The sequence below is a fragment of the Mizuhopecten yessoensis genome, unplaced genomic scaffold (assembly GCF_002113885.1).
Source record: "Mizuhopecten yessoensis strain PY_sf001 unplaced genomic scaffold, ASM211388v2 scaffold5927, whole genome shotgun sequence".
Classification (NCBI taxonomy): Eukaryota; Metazoa; Mollusca; class Bivalvia; order Pectinida; family Pectinidae; genus Mizuhopecten; species Mizuhopecten yessoensis.
The window spans coordinates 22,510-43,939 of NW_018406293.1; the positions used below are offsets into that span (position 1 = coordinate 22,510).

Here is a 21,430-nt window from a genome sequence, read left to right on the forward strand (position 1 = left end):
CTTGTATGTTTGTGTACAAGACTGATCCTGATAAAGATATACACTCCTGTATGTTTGTGTACTAGACTGATCCTGTTAAAGATATACACACTTGTATGTTTGTGTACTAGACTGATCCTGATAAAGATATACAAACTTTTATGTTTGTGTTCAAGACTTACTCTCTTGTTTGGAAAGGTCCTTCAGTTTTTGTAGAACGTCAGAAGTCTGGGAACTGCCTCCCAAGGCAAAAGCATATGCCATAATAGCCAGGCGGAAGTACTTTTCCTCCCTCACCCAAGCATCTTTGTTTTGTTGGTAGTTAGTTTCCAAGGCAGTCAGAACATTGGCCAGCTTGGTATCCAGATTCTGCAAGTACGAATCGAGTTTGTTTTATATTTTTAATTTTCATAATTTTTTATTAAGTATAAGCAGATGTGCCTATGATGGAAGGCTGATGCTACGGTCCCTGAGCGGTGTTCGTTTGAGTTAGTGTTGGAAAAGTGTAACGAACTCTGAAGAAGTTCGTGTTGATTTTGTCTGAAAACGCCTATTTGCGATATATGTTGTAACATAGTAAATATCAATAGAAACACATTTATTGCCGATCCCTTTATAATGCTAACATTTCTTTTAACAAATGGTAGCAATTTATCAAGGTTTTGCTGCACCTTAACCCTTAGGCTGCTACATTGATTTCTATGTAAACGGACACCACTGCTGAATTAATTATTGAAATTTAAATTAATTTACTTGATTTTTCAAATGTGCATAACTTGGAAAATATTTGTTATATGTGAAAAAAAGTTATATGAAAATTGTTCGTTGTTGTCTCTAGTTTATATTAACGTTTTCAATTCTAAAGTTGCTTCAGTATTTACCTGTACAGGTGGTAATAAAGGTAAGAAAATGTGAAACTTTTAATTAATCGGATTTAAGCAAGAGGAAGATCATTTCAAAATTATTTTTGTCCGCAAATGTGATTGGCAAATGATAACAGAGATTATAAACTTCATTTTTGACATAAGACGCTGTATATTTACACGGAGATTCTCAGGTAAAAAGGTCAGGTATTTCGTCAAGAATTGCATGTGATTTGCTACAGGTTTCAGGTCGCCATTCAATAAATTTACTGTCACAGTCAGCATATAGATATATCTTAGCTACGGTCTAGTTTATGATTAAATCACCGATAAAAAGTTTGAAGAAATAAATCGGCTCAAAACGTATCAATGTCAATGTTCAATTCGGCCTCACCTGCAGACGACATGTGCGCCTCGGTCCGCCGATATTTTCCTGTTTGCGTAGAGCACAAAGCCGTTTACTGGAAAGTTACATATTATGTAACACCGAAGTATTTCCACATCAACCATGCCAAACCCTTTAAAACCTTTATTATCATCGTAGGTGACGATGGAGAATAAATGTTCACCATCATATTCATCGCTTCAATCTACACGTCCGCCATTTTTATGATTTTTTTTTCGATCTGAAATTCTCTCGCACACCTTTGGTTATTATTAAGGGTACACTGCCGTGAATATCGAAAGTAATGACAAAACAACCAATCAGAAGCCTTCTACTATACGCGTTCAGGTTTGGTATAGCAACAACCCGACTTCACACTTCCTGGCTACCGATCAAAGCCTACAGACCGAGAAACGACTATAGTCGTGCGTAGCACTGCCGGCCCGCCTTTTCAAAACGACTATTGTTGTGCGTAGCAGCCTAAGGGTTAACATGTTGAACATTACAAAAGAAGAGATAATCAGACAATGTGAAATAGTTTTAACCACCTCCAATTAAGCAGTCTTCGCTCCTAAAATATGACAATACGGTTCAGCACAGTGCTTTAACTCCATATAAATACTCCAACCTTATAATAGTCAACAGCTTATTGATGGTGGTGATCCAACACAGCACAAATAAACTTGCCCAAAAAAACTTTAACCAAGAAATCAGTTTTTTGCCCTAAATATATGGTTCAGCACAGTTAATCTCTCATTTCATATATATCTCAAACACAATTTGCTCAAAAACTTTAACCTGAAGTAGGATGCCCACACCAACGCCAGGGTGACTACAATAGCCCCCCCCCCCCCCCCCCCAGCCCCTTACTTATACTTTGAATAGGCAAGCTAACAAAAGTGAAAGATCATTGAGTCCATCAAAAGAAAAAAATGGAAATACTGTATTTCTCATGTAAGCACCAAGAGCTCTAAAATATTGACAGAAAGCCTTTCATCCAAGCCATCTGCTCAAATAACATTTCCTAGGCCTGTTGTTCAGGAGAAGTCCATTTTACAGAAACTTACCGCTGCGGTCAATGGCATGGCCGCCATGGCTTCCTTCAAACTGATGTATAGAACAGCGGTGAGGGTGAACTTTGAACTGCTGGTGCCACCCTACAATGGAGAGAAACATTGTCATATAAACTGTCACAGACACTAACACGTACATACAAGATATTTCTTAATCAAATTCATGGTAACTGGTGGAACAGTGCAAACAATGGTTTTGAAGGTTCTGATGCCTGTTGAGTTAGGTGGGTAGCAGATTACTTCAGCTTTAATCATAGTTACAGGTATTGAAGCAATCATAGTTACAGGTATTGAAGCAGATCATAGTTACAGGTATTGAAGTAATCATAGTTACAGGTATTGAAGCAATCATAGTTACAGGTATTGAAGCAGATCATAGTTACAGGTATTGAAGCAGATCATAGTTACAGGTATTGAAGTAATCATAGTTACAGGTATTGAAGCAATCATAGTTACAGGTATTGAAGCAGATCATAGTTACAGGTATTGAAGCAGATCATAGTTACAGGTATTGAAGTAATCATAGTTACAGGTATTGAAGCAATCATAGTTACAGGTATTGAAGTAATCATAGTTACAGGTATTGAAGCAATCATAGTTACAGGTATTGAAGCAGATCATAGTTACAGGTATTGAAGTAATCATAGTTACAGGTATTGAAGTAATCATAGTTACAGGTATTGAAGCAATCATAGTTACAGGTATTGAAGCAGATCATAGTTACAGGTATTGAAGTAATCATAGTTACAGGTATTGAAGTAATCATAGTTACAGGTATTGAAGCAATCATAGTTACAGGTATTGAAGCAGATCATAGTTACAGGTATTGAAGTAATCATAGTTACAGGTATTGAAGCAATCATAGTTACAGGTATTGAAGCAGATCATAGTTACAGGTATTGAAGTAATCATAGTTACAGGTATTGAAGTAATCATAGTTACAGGTATTGAAGCAATCATAGTTACAGGTATTGAAGCAGATCATAGTTACAGGTATTGAAGCAATCATAGTTACAGGTATTGAAGCAATCATAGTTACAGGTATTGAAGCAGATCATAGTTACAGGTATTGAAGTAATCATAGTTACAGGTATTGAAGTAATCATAGTTACAGGTATTGAAGCAATCATAGTTACAGGTATTGAAGCAGATCATAGTTACAGGTATTGAAGTAATCATAGTTACAGGTATTGAAGTAATCATAGTTACAGGTATTGAAGCAATCATAGTTACAGGTATTGAAGCAGATCATAGTTACAGGTATTGAAGTAATCATAGTTACAGGTATTGAAGTAATCATAGTTACAGGTATTGAAGCAATCATAGTTACAGGTATTGAAGCAGATCATAGTTACAGGTATTGAAGTAATCATAGTTACAGGTATTGAAGTAATCATAGTTACAGGTATTGAAGCAATCATAGTTACAGGTATTGAGGTAATCATAGTTACAGGTATTGAAGCAGATCATAGTTACAGGTATTGAAGTAATCATAGTTACAGGTATTGAAGCAGATCATAGAAGATGCTACAATAACAGAGCGGTGAAACTCCAAACGTTTGATTGGTAGGATCGTGATTTACTCAGTAGGGACTCCTCGTCAGGATCTCAAAGAAAGTGCACGAACGTACGACAAAGGAGGATCTACGCCTTGATGGACACTACAAGCATTGATGACTCTGATACATTTAAGAAGATTCCCTAAGAAGACTTCCGGGATAGTAATTAAATAAGTTGAGAACTGTTTACTCTTATAAACAATGAAGTAGAAAAACACCCTGCTGGCTGACACTTACTTTCATTTCGGTGTGTATCACAGTGCCAGGTTCATTGAAGATGTTCGTCTTAGCATTCAGCTGGGTCAGTAACCAGTCCACACTTTCAGAAATCCCAGCCTCGTCAACAGTCACAGGGATAAATTTTTTAGCCATGGTGAAAGATTTCACAACAAAACCAGTTAACCTAAAACATAATGAGTAAACTACAGTTGTCTGCCCTTTAATATCATTGTACTCTATAACTAAAGCATTAAAACTAGAGTTGTCTCCCCATTGATATCATTGTATTCTGTAACTGAAATAGATCTTGATCAACAGTACTTTGATGGTATCAGAATTTTCTTCCTATAAACTGGAAACAAGAGGCCCAGAGGGCCTGTATCGCTCACCTGAATGTGTTTAAAATAATTAGTATGAAGTAAAGATATAGCATTCAATGGTAGATGCTGTAAGTACATATGAATTTTCAGAAAGACCCATCCAGTATTTGAGATATAGCGAGAACAAACTTCAAACAGAGCCCCACCCCAATGCCCCTAGGGGGGTCATACCCACTGTTTATATAAAATTAAGTCCCCTTGGCCCAAGGATGCTCCAGAATAAATAAGGATAAAATCCCTTAATCCCGATGGTCGAAAAAGGATTTTAAAGGTTTTACCTCTATTTCCCCTATTGGGCCCGCCCCTCAATTGGGCACACCCACCGTTTATACAAAATTTGTTCCCCTTGACCCAAGGATACTCCACACAAAATATGGACCAAATCCTTTCATTCCGACAGAATAAGAAGGATTTTAAAGAATAATTTGCTATGGTTCCCCTATTGGGCCCAACCCTAAGGCCCCTGGGGGGCCAGACCCACGGTTATACATAATTGGTTCCTCTTCACCTAAGGGTGCTTCAAACCAAATATGGACCAAATCTTTTCATTCCTAAGGAAGAAGAAGGATTTTAAAGACTAATTTGCTATGTTTCCCCAATTGGACCTCGCCCCTCAAGCCCCTGGGGGTCCAGACCCACGGTTTATACAAAATTGGTTCCTCTTCACCCAAGGATGCTTCTGACCAAATATGGAACAAATCCTTTCATTCATACAGAAGGAGAAGGATTTTAAACAATTTGCTATATTTCCCCTATTGGGCCCCACACCCACCATTTATACAAAATTGGTTCCCCTTCACCCAAGATTGCTTCAGACCAAATATGGACTAAATCCTTTCATTCCTACAGAATGAGAAGGATTTTAAAGAATTTGCTTTGTTTCTCCTATTGGGCCCCGCCCCTCAGGCCCCTGGGGGGCCACACCCACCACACCCACCCTTTATACAAAATTTGTTCCCCTTCCCCCAAAGATGCTTCTGACAAGATTTGGTCAAAATCTACTGGGCCGTCGGACAATGGACGACAGCTGATGGACGCTGTGCCTTCGGGCAGGTGAGCTAATAATGTGTCACAATTAATAGTGTTATTTATAACTGAACCTTCCTTCCTCTATTCTTATTGTACAACAAAACTCTGTTACCCATTATAACTCTTGTTCAAGGTGCTACGAGAGTTGTCTCTCTGTGAAAACTATTCTATTGTGCTAAAGTATGTAAATCTTAAGTTATCTCTCCATCAAAATATTTTTTCAGGTGTAACTAGAGTTGTCTCCCCATTGGAAAATGGTTCCTGAAGTATCTAGTGCTGACTCCCTATTTAAAACTTCTGTGTTACATGTGACCAAGTGGTCTCCCCATTAAAACCTTGTTCCAGACATACTGGAGTTGTCTGCCCATTTAAACTGTTATATTACATGAAGGTTAAACTAAAGTTATTTCCTGATTGAAACATTGTACAAAGTGTAGCTCGAGTTATATCACAAATAAAAAAGATTTTTTTTGTGTTCAATGGCATGAAAACCAAATTCTATGATAAATTTTGGTTTTAGACATGGCCACCATCTCCCCTTAGTGCTTGATACAAAACTACTTAAAACAAAACAATTAATTACATACATACTTTTGTACTGAGGTTAAATGAAACAATAGGTGTCGCACATAATACTTCTGTATCAACATATATTAATGGAGGTTGACAAGTATACTTACCTTAAGCTGTCAATTAACTACACATTGTTAAGTTTGTATAACAGTTGCTATGTGTCAAAAAGTATATTTACTAGCTAAAGGTGCTGAGATCTTAACAGGTTGTACACTTGACACATACCAGGTGCTTCCAGACGGATCACTCTCTCCAAAGGCACTATATGATCCATCCTTGTGCCTGTAAGTCTGTTCCCTTTGATAGCCTGAAAGTGCAATAAAATACCAGATAACTGCAAGGACAAGACAATCTGAACTGTAAGCGCGCAGGAATCCCAACGTCACATACATTAATGTCGACAGAGACAAACAAAGATCAAATAGACAGGCAATGGACACACAGACAATAGACAATGGACAGACAGACAATGGACAATGGACAGACAGACAAACAGACAGACAAACAACAGACACAGATAATTGACAAACAGACAGACAATAAAAAGACAGACAATAAACAATGGACAGACAGACAATAGACACAGAAATGGACAAACAGACAGACAATAAACAGACAAGCAAAAGATAGACACAGTTGATGGACAAACAGACAAACAATGGACAAACAATGGACAAACAGACAGACAATAAACAAACAAACAACAGACAATAGACAATGGTCAGACAGACAATTGACACAGTTGACAGACAAACAACAGACAATAGACAATGGACAGACAGACAATGGACACAGTTGACAGACAAACAGACAGACAATAAACAAGACAAACAAACAACAGACACAGATAACTGACAAACAGACAGACAGTAGACAATAGACAGACAGACAATAGACAGATAATGGACAAAAAGACAACAGGCTGCAGACAGTTTGACCAAGCTACAACAGAGGAACAGTTTACTTTCCCCTCATTTGTTGGAGAATTTATTCTAGAAAGATTCTGCTATTATAAATACACACTAACTTGGACAACTATTAGAAAGAAGATTACCTTGATCTTGGGATTACAGATATAAAAGTGGCATGTGACCTTTAAAGGCTAAGCCGCTCAGTAATCTCTGGGGAGTTAGCCTAGCCCCTCAGTAATCTCTGGGGAATTAGCCTAGCCCCTCAGTAATCGGTAAATCTCTGAGGAGTCAGCCGAGCCCCTCAGTTATCTCTTGAGAGTCAGCAGAGCCCCTCAGTTATCTCTGGGGAGTCAGCAGAGCCCCTCAGTAATATCTGGGGAGTTAGCCAAGCCACTCAGTAATCTCTGGCGAGTTAGCTGAGCCCCTCAGTCCTCTCTGGGGAGTCAGCTGACCCGCTCAGTAATCTCTGGGAATTTAGCCGAGCCCCTCAGTGATCTCTGGAGAGTCAGCAGAGTCCCTCAGTAATCTCTGGGGAGTCAGCCGAGCCCCTCAGTTATCTCTGGAGAGTCAGCAGAGCCCCTCAGTTATCTCTGGGGAGTCAGCTGAGCCCCTCAGTCATCTCTGGAGAGTCAGCAGAGCCCCTCAGTAATCTCTGGAGAGTCAGCTGACCCCCTCAGTAATCCCTGGGGAGTCAGCTGACCCGCTCAGTAATCTCTGGGGAGTCAGCTGAGCCCCTCAGTAATCTCTGGAGAGTCAGCAGAGTCCCTCAGTAATCTCTGGGGAGTCTGGTGAGCCCCTCAGGTAATCTCTGGGGAGTCAGCTGACCCCCTCAGTAATCTCTGGGGAGTCAGCTAAGCCCCTCAGTAATTTCTGGGGTGTCAGCTGAGCCCCTCAGTAATCTCTAGAGAGTTAGCCGAGTCCCTCAGTAATCTCTGGGGAGTCAGCTGAGCTCCTCAGTAATCTCTGGGGAGTCAGCTGAGCCCCTCAGTAATTTCTGGGGTGTCAGCTGAGCCCCACAGTAATCTCTGGGGAGTCAGCTGAGCCCCTCAGTAATCTCTGGGGTGTCAGCTGAGTCCCTCAGTAATCTTTGGGGTGTCAGCTGAGCCCCTCAGTAATCTCTAGAGAGTTAGCAGAGTCTCTCAGTAATCTCTGGGGAGTCAGCTGAGCCCCTTGAGTAATCTCTTGGGAGTCAGCAGAGTCCCTCAGTAATCTCTGGAGTGTCAGCCAAGTCCCTCAGTAATCCCTGGGGAGTCAGCTGAGCCCCTCAGTAATCTCTGGAGAGTTATCTTTTTCTTGAGTATAGACTCAGACAGTGAAAATTGTCTGACATTTCATCAGCAAATACAAGTGCACAGGCAACATCCTATCAGGATGGAAAGTATTGTTATCTATCAATCATACCTGATGTCATGTACTTGTTTGTAAGATCCACCAAGGACTGATCCACAACATCTTTGACAGCTTCGAGGTATTTACGGACAAATATGTTGGGGACGAGGGTGATCATATTCTGCTCCCCACATCCACAGGGTTGTCTGACTAGCTGGTCCAGGTTGTCAATGGTGGGCCCCATCACATCACCTGTTACAACAGTAATTATAACATTTATACAACTGATCACAAGAACATTCATAACAACCACAGGAGACAGGAGATTAATTACACAAATTATGTTTATTAAACCTGCCTAAGGGAAAATCTTAATTGAATTTCCTGTTTGTGTAGAGTAATACTTTGTCTTTAAATCTAATGACAAAACCGTAAACCACTACCTGTGTGTGTGGGATATAGTTTGACCACTACCTGTGTGCGATATAGTGAAACCACTACCTGTGTGTGATGGAGTGTAAGCACTACCTGTGTGTGATATTGTGTAAGCACTACCTGTGTGTGATAAAGTGTAACCAATACCCGTGTGTGATACAGTGTAAACACTACCTGTGTGTGATATAGTCTGACCACTACCTGTGTGTGATAGAGTGTAACCACAACCCTGACAAAACCGTAAACCACTACCTGTGTATGTGGGATATAGTTTGACCACTACCGGTGTGTGATATAGTGTAACCTCTACCTGTGTGTGATATAGTCTGTCCACTACCTGTGTGTGATATAGTTTGACCCCTACCTGTGTGTGATGTAGATTAACCACTACCTGTGTGTGTGAGATATAGTTTGACCACTACCTATGTGTGATATAGTGTAACCAATACCTGTGTGTGATATAGTGGAACCACTACCTGTGTGTGAGGTAGTACCTGTGTGTGATGTAGTACCTGTGTGTGATGTAGGGTAACCACTACCTGTGTGTTATTTAGTACCTGTGTGTGATGTAGTATAACCACTACCTGTGTGTGGTGTAGTGTAACTAACCACTACCTGTGTGTGGTGTAGTGTAACTAACCACTACCTGCGTGTGATGTAGTGTAACCAATACCTGTGTGAGATATAGTGTAACCACTACCTATGTGTGTGTGTGTGATATCATGTAACCACAACCTGTGTGATACAGTGTAACCACTTCCTTTGTGTAATATAGTGTAACCACTACCTATGTGTGTGTGTGTGATATCGTTTGACCACTACCTGTGTGCGATATAGTGAAACCACTACCTGTGTGTGTTATAGTGTAACCCCTCCCTGTGTGTGTGTGTGTGTGTGTGTGATGTAGTGTAACCAATACCTGTGTGTGAAACAGTGTAACTACTACCTGTGTGTGTGTGATAACATAAAACCACAACCTGTGTGATACAGTGTAACCCCTACCTGTGTGTGATATAGTTTGACCTCTACCTGTGTGCGATATAGTGAAACCACTACCTGTGTGTGTTATAGTGTAACCCCTCCCTGTGTGTGTGTGTGTGTGTGATGTAGTGTAACCACTACCTGTGTGTGATATAGTGTAACAACTACCTGTGTGTGATGTAGTGCAACCACTACCTGTGTGTGATACAGTGTAACCACTACCTGTGTGTGATGTAGTGTAAGCACTACCTGTGTGTGATATAGTGTAACCTCTACCTGTGTGTGTGTGATAGTTTGACCACTACCTGTGTGATATAGTGTAACCACTGCCTGTGTGTGATAGTTTGACCACTACCTGTGTGTGATATCGTGTAACCACTACCTGTGTGTGATAAAGTGTAACCAATACCCGTGTGTGATACAGTGAAACCACTACCTGTGTGTGATATAGTGTACCCACTACCTGTGTGTGATACAGTGTAACCACTACCTGTGTGTGATAAAGTGTAACCAATACCTGTGTGTGATACAGTGTAACCACTACCTGTGTGTGTGTGATATCATGTAACCACAACCTGTGTGATACAGTGTAACCACTACCTTTGTGTGATATAGTGTAACCACTACCTAGGTGATATCGTGTAATCACTACCTGTGTGTGATATCGTGTAACCACTACCTATGTGTGTGTGTGTGATATCGTGTAACCACTACCTGTGTGTGATGTAGTGTAACCCTACCTGTGTGTGATATAGTGTAACCACTACCTGTGTGTGATATAGTGTAACCACTACCTGTGTGATATAGTGTAACCACTACCTGTGTGTGTGTGATATAGTTTGACCACTGCTTGTGTGTGTGACATAGTTTGACCACTACCTGTATGTGTAATATAGTTTGACCACTACCTGTATGTGTAATATAGTTTGACCACTACCTGTATGTGTAATATAGTTTGACCACTGCCTGTATGTGTGTGATATAGTTTGACCACTGCTTGTGTGTGTGACATAGTTTGACCACTACCTGTATGTGTAATATAGTTTGACCACTGCCTTTGTGTGTGTGATATAGTTTGACCACTGCTTGTGTGTGTGACATAGTTTGACCACTACCTGTATGTGTAATATAGTTTGACCACTACCTGTATGTGTAATATAGTTTGACCACTGCCTGTATGTGTGTGATATAGTTTGACCACTGCTTGTGTGTGTGACATAGTTTGACCACTACCTGTGTGTGATATTGTGTGCCCACTACCTGTGTGTGATATAGTGTAACCCCTACCTGTGTGTGATACAGTGTAACCACTACATGTGTGTGATGTAGTGTAACCACTACCTGTGTGTGTGTGATATAGTTTGACCACTGCTTGTGTGTGTGACATAGTTTGACCACTACCTGTATGTGTAATATAGTTTGACCACTACCTGTATGTGTAATATAGTTTGACCACTGCCTTTGTGTGTGTGATATAGTTTGACCACTGCTTGTGTGTGTGACATAGTTTGACCACTACCTGTATGTGTAATATAGTTTGACCACTACCTGTATGTGTAATATAGTTTGACCACTGCCTTTGTGTGTGTGATATAGTTTGACCACTGCTTGTGTGTGTGACATAGTTTGACCACTACCTGTATGTGTAATATAGTTTGACCACTGCCTGTATGTGTGTGATATAGTTTGACCACTGCTTGTGTGTGTGACATAGTGTGTGATACAGTGTAACCACTACCTGTGTGTGGTGTAGTGTAACCACTACCTGTGCGTGATATCGTGTAACCACTACCTGTGTGTAATACAGTGTAACCACTACCTGTGTGTGATACAGTGTATCCACTACCTGTGTGTGAGGTAGTGTAAGCACTACCTGTGTGTGATATAGTGTAACCTCTACCTGTGTGATATCGTGTAACCACTTCCTGTGTGTGATATCGTGTAACCACTACCTATGTGGGTGTGTGTGATATCGTGTAACCACTACCTGTGTGATACAGTGTAACAACTACCTGTGTGTGGTGTAGTGTAACCACTACCTGTGCGTGATATCGTGTAACCACTACCTGTGTGTGATACAGTGTAACCACAACCCGTGTGTGATACAGTGTAACCACTACCTGTGTGTGTGTGATATCGTGTAACCACTACCTGTGTGTGATACAGTGTAACCACAACCCGTGTGTGATACAGTGTAACCACTACCTGTGTGTGTGTGTGTGTGTGTGTGTGTGTGTGTGTGTGTGTGTGATATCGTGTAACCACTACCTGTGTGTGTGTGTGTGTGATATCATGTAACCACTACCTGTGTGTGATACAGTGTAACCACTACCTGTGTGTGTGTGTGTGATATCATGTAACCACTACCTGTGTGTGTGTGTGATATCTTGTCACCCCTACCTGTGTGTGTGTGTGTGTGTGATATCATGTAACCTCTACCTGTGTGTGATACAGTGTATCCACTCTATGTGTGTGTTATAGTGTAACCCCTACCTGTGTGATATAGTGTAACCACTCCGTGTGTGTGTGTGTGTGATATCATGTAACCACTACCTGTGTGTGATATCGTGTAACCACTCCCTGTGTGTGTGTGTGTGTGTGTGTCTGTGTGTGTGATATCGTGTAACCACTACCTGTGTTTGTGTGTGTGTGATATCATGTAACCACTACCTGTGTGTGTGTGTGTGTGTGAGTGTGTGTGTGTGTGTGTGTGTGATATCATGTAACCACTACCTGTGTGTGTGTGATATCGTGTAACCACTACCTCTGTGTGTGTGTGTGTGTTATATCGTGTAACCACTACCTGTGTGTGTGTGTGATATCTTGTAACCCCTACCTGTGTGTGTGTGATATAGTTTGACCACTACCTGTATTTGTGATATAGTTTGACTACTAAGTGTGTGATAGTTTGACCACTACCTTTATGTTATAGTTTGACCACTTCCTGTATGTGTGATATAGTTTGACCAGAACCTGTGTGTGATAGTTTGATCACTACCTGTGTGTGATAGTTTGACGACTACCTGTATGTGATAGTTTGACCACTACCCGTGTGTGATAGTTTGACCTCAACCTGTGTGTGATAGTTTGACCACTACCTTTATGTTATAGTTTGACCACTTCCTGTATGTGTGATATAGTTTGACCAGTACCTGTGTGTGATAGTTTGACAACTACCTGTGTGTGATAGTTTGATCACTACCTGTGTGTGATAGTTTGACCACTAACTTGGTGTATGATATTGTTTGACCACTACCTGTATGTGTAATATAGTTTGACCACTACCTGTGTGGGATAGTTAGACCACTACCTGTATGTGTGGTATAGTTTGACCACTACCTGTGTGTGTGATATTGTTTGACCACTACCTGTATGTGTAATATAGTTTGACCACTGACTGTGTGTGTGACATAGTTTGACCACTACCTGTGTGTGATAGTTTGACATCTACCTGTATGTGATAATTTGACCACTACCTGTATGTGTTATATAGTGTGACTGCTACCTCTGTGTGTGTGATAGTTTGACCTCTACCTGTGTGTGATAGTTTGACCTCTATCTGTGTGTGATAGTTTGACCACTACCTGTATTTGTGATATAGTTTGACCACCACCTGTATTTGTGATATAGTTTGACCACTACCTGTATGTGTAATATAGTTTGACCACTGCCTGTATGTGTGTGATATAGTTTGACCACTGCTTGTGTGTGTGACATAGTTTGACCACTACCTGTATGTGTAATATAGTTTGACCACTACCTGTATGTGTAATATAGTTTGACCACTGCCTTTGTGTGTGTGATATAGTTTGACCACTGCTTGTGTGTGTGACATAGTGTGACCACTACCTGTATGTGTAATATAGTTTGACCACTGCCTGTGTGTGTGTGATATAGTTTGACCACTGCTTGTGTGTGTGACATAGTGTGACCACTACCTGTGACAGCAATATAGGTTGACTTGGATCCATCAACCACTATGGAGCCTTCTGTTGGTAAGGCTTCCATCATGAATTCTGCAGTTGTTACTTCATCATGGTTGATAATGATAGAGCTTACTCCATACTCTGTCTTTCCCTCTGGCTGTAATCATAGAAATGTTTGCATACAAAATCAGTCTGGCTCTATACTGTGACAACCAAAGTTGTCACCCACAGTCATACTTGCCAACTCTCCCTATTTACGAGGGAGGCCTCATTTAGAACCTGTGAATTTGCTACAGATTTCACCTGAAATCCCAATATGTTATTTTAAAGGGTTATTTTGTGGCTAGGGGTATAAACATACGCACATTTTATTTATGTTTTAATTTTTAACCAGAATCTTCCACATGTAAAGTTAAAGTAGTTGGCAGGTCTCAGAGTCTAACTTTATAACCGAGCACCATACCATATCTTAATGCTGCTTCAGACATTTTATAACCAGACTTTCTACTCATTTACAGCTGAGTAGACTTGAACAAGCGGAGTAAAGTAACTTGCTCAAAGATACAACACAGTGGGGTGATGAGAGTCGAACTCGCAACCCTTTGGTCATGAGCCTAGTGTCCTGCCACTAGACTACCGTGTCTCCTTCTATCTTATCTGGTATAAAATAGAACTGTATGTGGGACCATGTATATCACTGGGTAAGCATCCTCATCATGCGATCCCTACCTTCAGAGGAATAGCGATATCAAACTTTGAACACAATAGTCATACCAAATATTGGAAGTTTTTTAGCTGTTATTCCCCAAACTCCTTTGAAGCAGACACTATTATGGACTAAGGGGATAATTCATTTATCTACGATTAATGGTCAAAGTTTAAACATTGGTAAATGCAGTGACCTACTTTTTGTAAATGACACTTAACCACCCAAAGTTTTTCTTTCGGTACCAAATCTGGTTATTCCAGGAAAGTGTAAGTGTAGCAGAAATGCCCTAGACAAGCATTTGCGACGAATGGATTCAGACAGACTGACCGACGGTAGGAGTGCAAACATAGAGCCCCCCCCCCCCCCACCTCCCCCCTCGACCTGATGAGGGACCAATCAAAGCTGAAATGTGAACAAGAGGCCCAGAGGGCCTGTATCGCTCACCTGGATACCTATGCAATCATGGCAAACTATTCTCCAAATTAGATCAAGGGAATATGCCAGACCCCAAGGCCAATCCTTGTAGCATAGCTATATTAGATTTTTCATGCCCAGCAATTTTATGTATGGTTATGGGGTGGGGATCTCAACTGTTTCGAAGCTTTGACTCAGAAACTAGGTCCCTATAGTTGTGGCCAGACCCCAGGATCGATTCTAATATTGTGACTGCATTTGTCTCTTTTTTTCAAGCATTTGTATATATAGTTTTGGGGTGGGGATCTCAACCGTTTCAAAGTTATGACCCAGGGGCCAAGTCTGCAAGGGTGGGGCAGACCCTGGGATCAATTCTAATGTCATGACTGCATTCGTCTCTTTATGCCCAACAATTGTATATATAGTTTTGGGGTGGGGATATTAACCATTTCAAAGTTATGACCCAGGGGTTAAGTCTCCAAGGGTGGGGCAGTCCCCAAGGCCAACCTGGAAGCATATGTGCAATCATCTCTTTATACTCAGCAATTGTATATATACGGTTATAGGGTGGGGCTCTCAACTGTTTCCAAGCTGTGACTAAGAAACTAGGTCCCTAGGGGTTCGGTCAGACCCCAGGGTCTATTCTGATATCATGATTGCATTCGTCTCTTTATGCCCAGCATTTGTATATATAGTTTTGGGGTGGGGATCTCAACCGTTTTAAAGTTATGGCCCAGGGACTATGTCTCCAAGGGTGGGGCCAGACCCTAGGGACATCCTGGAAGCAAATGTGCATTCTTCTCTTTATACTCAGCAATTGTATATATGGTTATATGGTGGGGATCTCAACCATTTCCAAGTAATACATTTTATTGGCCCCACCCCTTAGCCCGGGGGGTCAGCCCCACCATTTGTACAATTTTGAATCCCTGCCTCCCATGAATACTTCCGACCAAATATGATCAATATCCATGGCATAGTTCTGCAGAAGAAGTCATTTATAGCAATATAACCAAATTGCCCCCTTTTGGCCCCGCCCCTCAGCCCCATTATTTGTACAATTTTGAATCCCCACCACCTAGGGATGCTTCCAGTCAAATTTAGTTTAATTCCAACCAGTGGTTAAGAAGAAGAAGTCGTTTAAAGAAATTGTTGACGTACGGACGTACGGACGACGGACGCCACGGTATGGCATAAGAATACAACCTCACCTTGTTTATCAAGCCTGACCACTAATCCAGTTGACAATTAGATCAGTTGACCCCTAAATCAGTTGACCATTAAATCGGTTGACCATTAAATTAGTTGAACATTGAATTAGTTGATCATTAAATTAGTTGACCATTAAATTAGTTGACAATAATATCAGCTGACAATTATATCAGTCGACCACTGAATCAACTGACCACTTAATCATCTGACCTCTATACATCTGGACGGTCATTTTGTATTACCTATTTAGGGTATGAGGGTTGCTCAGCATGTCTATAGATTAAAGTATGATAGTTTCTGAAAACCGACCTCCACCAGCAAGCTTTGTTCCACAATGTCAGTTTTTTTTGCCGATACTGCTGTGATCCGTAGTTTAATGTTGCCAAGAGTTGTGGGATATATCCAAAGGAAGAACCCATTGGAACTGTTGGACGGTACCTGTGGACAAACAAACACTTCATCTGTACAAAACCCTTATCACCCATTGGAACTGTTGGACGGTACCTGTGGACAAACAAACACTTCATCTGTAAAAAAAACCTTATCACCCATTGGAACTGTTGGACGGTACCTGTGGACAAACAAACACTTCATCTGTAAAAAAACCTTATCCAAGTAATGAGACTTCATCTGTACAAAACTCACATCAACCTAAAAAAACCCATTTTCTATCTGGTCACTGGTTGGAACAGTTGTAAAAAAGAACTCTGCAAAGAAAGCACTGCCCCCCCCCCCCCCCCCCCCCCAATAAAAACCCACCAGGTATGTGTTCCCAGAACAGAAAGTCTGGTCTGAAGGGGCAACTCCTCAATTTATGAATAATCAAATACATTGAATTAGTTTCAAAATTGTTCTTTGTGAGTTTATTAATTTCGATAATAAATACTCTATGTTGCCAATAACATAACCTTTGCTTCTCATGCTTCAATCAACATAATACAATCCAAGGTAGATAACTCAAACAATCCAAGGTAGATAACTCAAACAATCCAAGGTAGATAACTCAAACAATCCAAGGTAGATAACTCAAACAATCCAAGGTAGATAACTCAAACAATCCAAGGTAGATAACTCAAACAATCCAAGGTAGATAACTCAAACAATCCAAGGTAGATAACTCAAACAATCCAAGGTAGATAACTCAAACAATCCAAGGTAGATAACTCAAACAATCCAAGGTAGATAACTCTAGCATTTATCTGTGCAGCTTGTTACAATCTCACCACTTACCTGGTATTTTAACCAAAGAAAACTTTTGGTATGATAATGGGCCTAGAAATCCCTGAGTCAATAGTTATAAACAACTGTAGATCTATTTTTAGTTTGAAATCAGACATCAAAGTGTTTAGGGTAAGTGATTAGTTTCCTGTAGTTTCATATTTAACACATTTATACTGACCAACTGACCAACACTTTGAAATAAGAATTATTTAAGAATAAAAAAAGATTAGCAGTCCCTGTGATGTTTAATCTAAAGGAAAGTTTATTAAATTGATGTCTAAGATTATCTGTGTATATTTTTCCAATGCATATTAAATTCTGACAATACTATTTTGAATGTATATCAAAATTTTGACTATATTATTTTGACTCCGACTTTACAATTTTGATAATATTTTGAATGTACATTTCTACATATTAAATTTTGACTGTATATTTAATTTTCACTTTTATACTATTTTGACTATATTTTATTTTGAATGTATATTAAATTTTGAATGTATATTAAATCTGGACTAAACTTTAATTTGGACTCCTCTTGCAATGAAGTACATAAACTATTGATGGTATTTCTATTTTATCACGTTTTTACCTGCTGTAGGCTCACACAGAACCTGTTCTGTGATTACACGTACCTGCAATCTAGACTTTGTGACAGCAACATGTTCAGCTTTGGTCGGGTCGTCTAGGATCTCCTTTGAGAAGACGAGTGGGAATGTTCCAAAGTCATTGGAGGCCGCTAAAGTAACATCAGCCTGAAGTAAGGTGTATACACAACAATGTCATTTTGAACATTTTTGACAACCAGATGAACAAGACAACCAAGGGCTTTTATGCACCACTTACATGGCTATTTTAGACAATATTTGTACAATATTTTATCACTGATAATGGGCTAAGGGTCCTAATATGACCAAGATTTGGTTGAAATCTGCCAAGTATCTTTGGACAAAAATTTGTTTGAAGCAAAACATCCAATTCGACTCATTTGAACCTGGCAGCTTTGCTCCCAAGAGGATCATTGGGGTTCTTATAAAAGTTTTTATCCCCCTCAGACTAAAATTGATACCAACTACAATTTGGTTGAAATCAGTCGAGTTCTTTTGGAGAAGATATCTCACTAAAAACAAATCTGCACAGCTCATGACCCCTTTTACCCCACCTTCAGCCTCTAAAGAGCCTCAGGTCAGTTTTTTTATTTGCATATATTTTCATCATTATGAGCTACGGATGCTGCCATTTTAATTGTTGAAACGTTTTAAATGCGAAAGTTGAAATATGACAGAAGAAAGACTTATGGTGATCAAAGCACCCCCAACAAGAGGCCCATAGGGCCTGTATCGCTCACCTGGAAATGCTAGCAAAATTGGAGTAGAAATAGCCAGATGTTGCTGGAAGTGTACATGTATTACATGGTTAGTCAGGGGTTATATTTATATGCAAGTGGACATAATCCTGTCATTCCTACAGGTAAAGAAGGGTTTTGAAGAATTTGCTATGTTTCCTCTATTGGACTCCGCTCCTCTGCCCCCAGGGTGTCAGACCCAACCCACCGTTGATACAAAATTAAGTCCCCTTACCCAAAGGATGTTTTAGACCAAATATTGATAAAATCCTGAAATTTGTACCGAAGAATCTTTTTAAGGAATTTGCTAGATTACCCCTATTGAGCCAAACCCCTCAGGATGGGGCAGACCCTAGGGTCGATTCTAATATCATGACTGCATTCGTCTCTTTATGCCTAACAATTGTATATATGGTTTATGGGTGGGGATCTTAACAATTTCGAAGTTATGACCCAGGGGTTAACGTCTGCAAGGGTGGGGCAGTCCCAAAGGCCATCTTGGAAGCATATGTGCATTCATCTCTTTATACTCAGCAATTGTACATATGGTTATAGGGTGGGAATCTCAACTGTTTCCAAACTGTTACTAAGAAACAAGGTCCCTAGGGGATCAGTCAGACCCAAGGGTCTATTCTAATACAAAAGGCCAAATGGGCCTGCATCACTCACCTGTTATTAGTCTAACACTTGTAATCTTAAGATTTCATAAGAACCTATTAAAAGATTTAAACATATGACGCCTCTGACCTTGATTGTTGAACAAGGACATTAGGTTGAAAGTGGATCAAGGTCAATCATTTGAACTAACATGGTAGTCCTTCATCCCAGCATGCTACAGGCCCAATTTCAGTACCCTGGCCCTTTTGCTTATTGAAAAGAAGTCGCCTGAAGATTTTAAAGACATCTGACACTAGTGACCTTGAAAGTTGGTTAAGGTCATTCATTTGGACAAACTTGGTAGCCCTTGATCCCAGCATGCTACAGGACAAATATCAGTACCCTGGGCCTTTTGGTTATAAAGAAGAAGTTATTTGAAGATTTTAAAGACATCTGACCCCAATGACCTTGAAAGTTGGTCAAGGTCATTCATTTGAACAAACATGGTAGCCCTTCATCCCAGCATGCTACAGGCCTAATATCATTACCCTGGGCCTTTTTGTTATTGAGAAAAAGTTGTTTGAAGATTTTAAAGACATCTGACACCAGTGACCTTGAAAGTCTGTCAAGGTCATTCATTTGAACAAACTTGGTACCCCTTCATCCAAGCATGTTACTGCCCAAATATCACCCTCGGCCTCTCGGTTATTCAGAATAAGTCGTTTAAAGGTTTTAAACATATTTGACCCCAGTGACCTTGAATATAAATCAAGGTCATTTATTTGAAAACACTTGGTAGCCCTTCATCCCAGCATGTTACTGGCCAAATATCATCATCCTAGGCCTCTAGATTATTCAGAAGAAGTCTCTTAAAGGTTTTAAAGATATTTGACTCCAGTGACCTTGAAAATAAATCAAGGTCATTTATTTGAACAAATTTGGTAGCCCTTCATCCCAGCATGTTACTGGCCAAATATCATCAACCTAGGCCTCTCGGGTATTCAGAAGAAGTCGTTTAAAGGTTTTGAAGATATTTGACTCCAGTGACCTTGAATAGAAGTCAATGTCATTTATTTGAACAAGCTTGGTAGCCCTTCATCCATGCATGTTACTGGCCAAATATCATCACACTAGGCCTCTCAGTTATTCAGAAGAAGTTGTTTAAAGGTTTTAAATATATTTGAACCCTGTGACCTTGAATAGAAGTCAAGGTCATTTATTTGAACAAACTTGGTAGGCCTTCATCCCAGCATGTTACTGGTCAAAGACCATCACCTTAGGCCTCTTGGTTATTGAGAAGAAGTTGTTTAAAGGTTTTAACATCTTTGACCCCTGTGACCTTGAATATAAGTAAAGGTCATTCATTTAAACAAACTTGGTAGCCCTTCATTCTAGCATATTACTGGCCAAATTTCATTAGCCAAGGCCTCTTAGTTATTCAGAAGAAGTTGTATAAAGATTTTTTAAGACAATTGACCCCTGTGACCTTGAAAATGGACGAAGGTCATTCATTTGAACAAACTTGTTATCCCTTCATCCAAGTATGCTACTGGCCAAAAATCATCACTCAGGGCAATTTGGTTATTCAGAACAAGTCTCTTAATTAAAGTTTTTAACATATTTGACCCCTGTGACCTTGAAAATATTTGAACAAACTTGCTAGCCCTTTATCCTAGTTTGCTTCTGGCCAAAGATCATCACCCTAGGCCTTTTGGTTATTAAGAAGAAATTGTTAAAAGTAAAATATTGATGCCGGCCGCTGGACACCAGACGCCGGCCGCTGCACCATGGCAAAACTCACTTGGCCAGATGGACAGATGACAGATGACAGACGACAGATGACAGACGACAGATGACAAATGACAGATGCTGAGGTATGGCATTAGCTCACTGTGATACTTCATACCAACTTAAAATAAAGTTGGTTTTGTAATGAAAGATGGTTTTGTAATGAAGTTACAGTTTGTGTCCCTGAAGGTGGACAATTATTGCAAGCTCTTACAAGAGGTGGTATGTGTAAACAGTTAGGTAACACACATATAACATATACAGATGGTACAACAACAATTCTATTTATAGTAATTGTATTTATTATAAGTAAATGTGACATAGTTTTTGACTCAAGAAAAATTGTTCAGGAGATGATGGTTGAGATGATGGAGAGGAAATTTCAGTAGAATCCGTTTGATGTACTTACTGATAAAGGATTGTAGAATCCGTTTGATGTACTTACTGATAAAGGATTGTAGAATCCGTTTGATGTACTTACTGATAAAGGATTGTAGAATCC

General features: G+C 40.0%; 1 protein-coding gene across 1 annotated transcript; it reads right to left on the reverse strand.

Moving 5' to 3' along the window:
* Positions 1-117: 117 nt before the first annotated feature.
* LOC110451308 (alpha-1-inhibitor 3-like) lies at positions 118-21,421 on the reverse strand. The gene is made up of 9 exons (XM_021499239.1): positions 21,410-21,421; positions 17,834-17,953; positions 16,287-16,415; positions 13,655-13,799; positions 8,373-8,552; positions 6,286-6,367; positions 4,097-4,262; positions 2,295-2,384; positions 118-348 (listed from the first exon to the last, which is right to left on the reverse strand). Exons 4-9 carry the CDS (start codon positions 13,725-13,727, stop codon positions 151-153), a joined length of 789 nt encoding a protein of 262 aa, XP_021354914.1. The 5' UTR covers positions 13,728-13,799; positions 16,287-16,415; positions 17,834-17,953; positions 21,410-21,421; the 3' UTR covers positions 118-150.
* Between the last annotated feature and the right edge of the window lie 9 nt (positions 21,422-21,430).

Bases quoted from the DNA above. Each gene is read 5' to 3' on its own strand.
- LOC110451308 (XM_021499239.1), bottom strand. From the start codon at position 13,727: ATGATGGAAGCCTTACCAACAGAAGGCTCCATAGTGGTTGATGGATCC. The intron at 8,553-13,654 runs GTAGTGGTCACA...CTGTTGTAACAG, and splicing joins AACCTATATTGCTGTCACAG to GTGATGTGATGGGGCCCACC. The intron at 2,385-4,096 runs GTAAGTGTCAGC...TCTCCATTGTAG, and splicing joins TGATACACACCGAAATGAAA to GGTGGCACCAGCAGTTCAAA.